At 45.3% G+C, this 1,657-nt stretch overlaps 1 protein-coding gene across 8 annotated transcripts in view; it reads left to right on the forward strand.

Annotated features, from left to right (window-relative positions):
* Positions 1-1,657, forward strand: part of NAV1 (neuron navigator 1) — a 279,723-nt gene that overhangs the window by 270,924 nt on the left and 7,142 nt on the right. For all 8 annotated transcript variants that reach the window (XM_017499447.2, XM_017499449.2, XM_017499450.2 and 5 more), the window contains one exon: positions 1-105. This exon is cut by the window's left edge and continues 93 nt beyond it. In XM_017499447.2, the coding sequence (XP_017354936.1) occupies positions 1-105 (105 nt within the window). The remainder of the gene's footprint in view (positions 106-1,657) is intronic.

A 1,657-nucleotide genomic window follows, 5' to 3' on the forward strand; every position in this document is an offset into this window, starting at 1 on the left:
TACCACCTGCCCCCACCCACCGTGGGCCCTCACAGCATTGCCTCACCTCCTGAGGATAGGACAGTTAAAGACAGCACCCCAAGCTCTCTGGACTCAGATCCTCTGGTGAGTAGAAGCCATTCTAGAGTAAAAATAAGACTATTACAGAACTGAATTCTTGACCAGTGGGGTGGTTCACACCTGTAATCCCAGCACTTTGGGAGGCCAAGGTGGAAGGATTGTTTAAGTTCAAAATCAGTCTGGGCAACGTAGTGAGACCCTGTCTGTATTTCAAAAAAGAAAAAAATAAGTTAAAAAAAAACCTGAATTTTTCATACTCTCCATACATACACTGATAGGTGCCTGGAGGGTAAAGAGTGAGTACCAGTGAGGCCAGTGAGGAGCTCTGAACATCAGAATCTGGGGTTATAAAGATCATATGCCTGAGACCTGGCTTAAGCTAAATAATAATGCATCCCAGCAAGATGTATTCTAGCAAAGACCCAAGTCTCAGGTCGATCCCATGGAGGAATATCAACCAAAGAATTAGAGCAGTAGGACACCCTGGTACTCTCTCTACTTCTGTTCTCCTCTGACGCTATCCTGAAGGCTGCTCCAGCTAAATGATTTCATGGAACTCTTGCAGAAGCAGACTGAGGCATGTACAAACTGCAGAGAATATTTGCAATGCCTGTAGCCAGAAAAAGACTGGTATCTAGGCCGGGCGCAGTGGCTCACGCCTGTAATCCCAGCACTTTGGGAGGCTGAGGCGGGCGGATCACAAGGTCAAGACATCGAGACCATCCTGGCCAACATGGTGAAACCCCATTTCTACTAAAAATACAAAAATTAGTCAGGTGTGGTGGCGTGTGCCTGTAGTCCCAGCTACGAGGGAGACTGAGGCAGGAGAACAGCATTAACCCGGGGGCAGAGATTGCAGTGAGCCGAGATTCGCACCACTGCACTCCAGCCTGGCAACAGAGCAAGATTCCATCTCAAAAAAAAAAGAAAAGAAAAAGACGGGTATTTAAAAGATGTAAAACTTCCAAATAGAAGAATGGATAAAAGATATAAACAGCTGGGCACAATGGCTCACACCTGTAATTCCAGCACTTCGGGAGGCTGAGGCAGGAGGAGGATGGCTTGGGGCCAGGAGGGCAAGACCAGCCTGGGCAACATAATGAGACCCCATATCTAGAAAAACAAAAAAATTAGCTGGGAGTGATGGTGCATGCCTACAGTCCCAGATACTCAGGAGGCTCAGTTGGGAGGATTGCTCAAGCCTGAGAAGTTGAAGCTGCAGTGAGCCATGATCGCACCACTGCACTCCAGCCTAGGTGACAGAGCAAGACCCCATCTCTTAAAAAAAAGATATGAGCAGGCATTTGACTAGAGGAAACACAAACGGCCAATAAAAATGTGAACGGATCCTCTACCTCTCCAATGATTGAGGAAATGCAAATTAAAGCACATACCACTTCACACTGGCGAAAGTAGTATGGATGGAGGCATAGACTTTTACACTCCGCCGGCGGGAGTAGTTGTTGATAAAACTATTTTGGAGGGTAATTTGGCAGATTATATTCAAACTTAAAATGCACAAATCCTATGACCTTGCAATTTTATCTTTCTCATCGGAAATTAATAATCATAATACATTTTTTTTTTTTTTTTTTTT

This window comes from Cebus imitator, unplaced genomic scaffold, assembly GCF_001604975.1.
Source record: "Cebus imitator isolate Cc_AM_T3 unplaced genomic scaffold, Cebus_imitator-1.0 Scaffold257, whole genome shotgun sequence".
In the NCBI taxonomy this organism is placed as follows: domain Eukaryota; kingdom Metazoa; phylum Chordata; class Mammalia; order Primates; family Cebidae; genus Cebus; species Cebus imitator.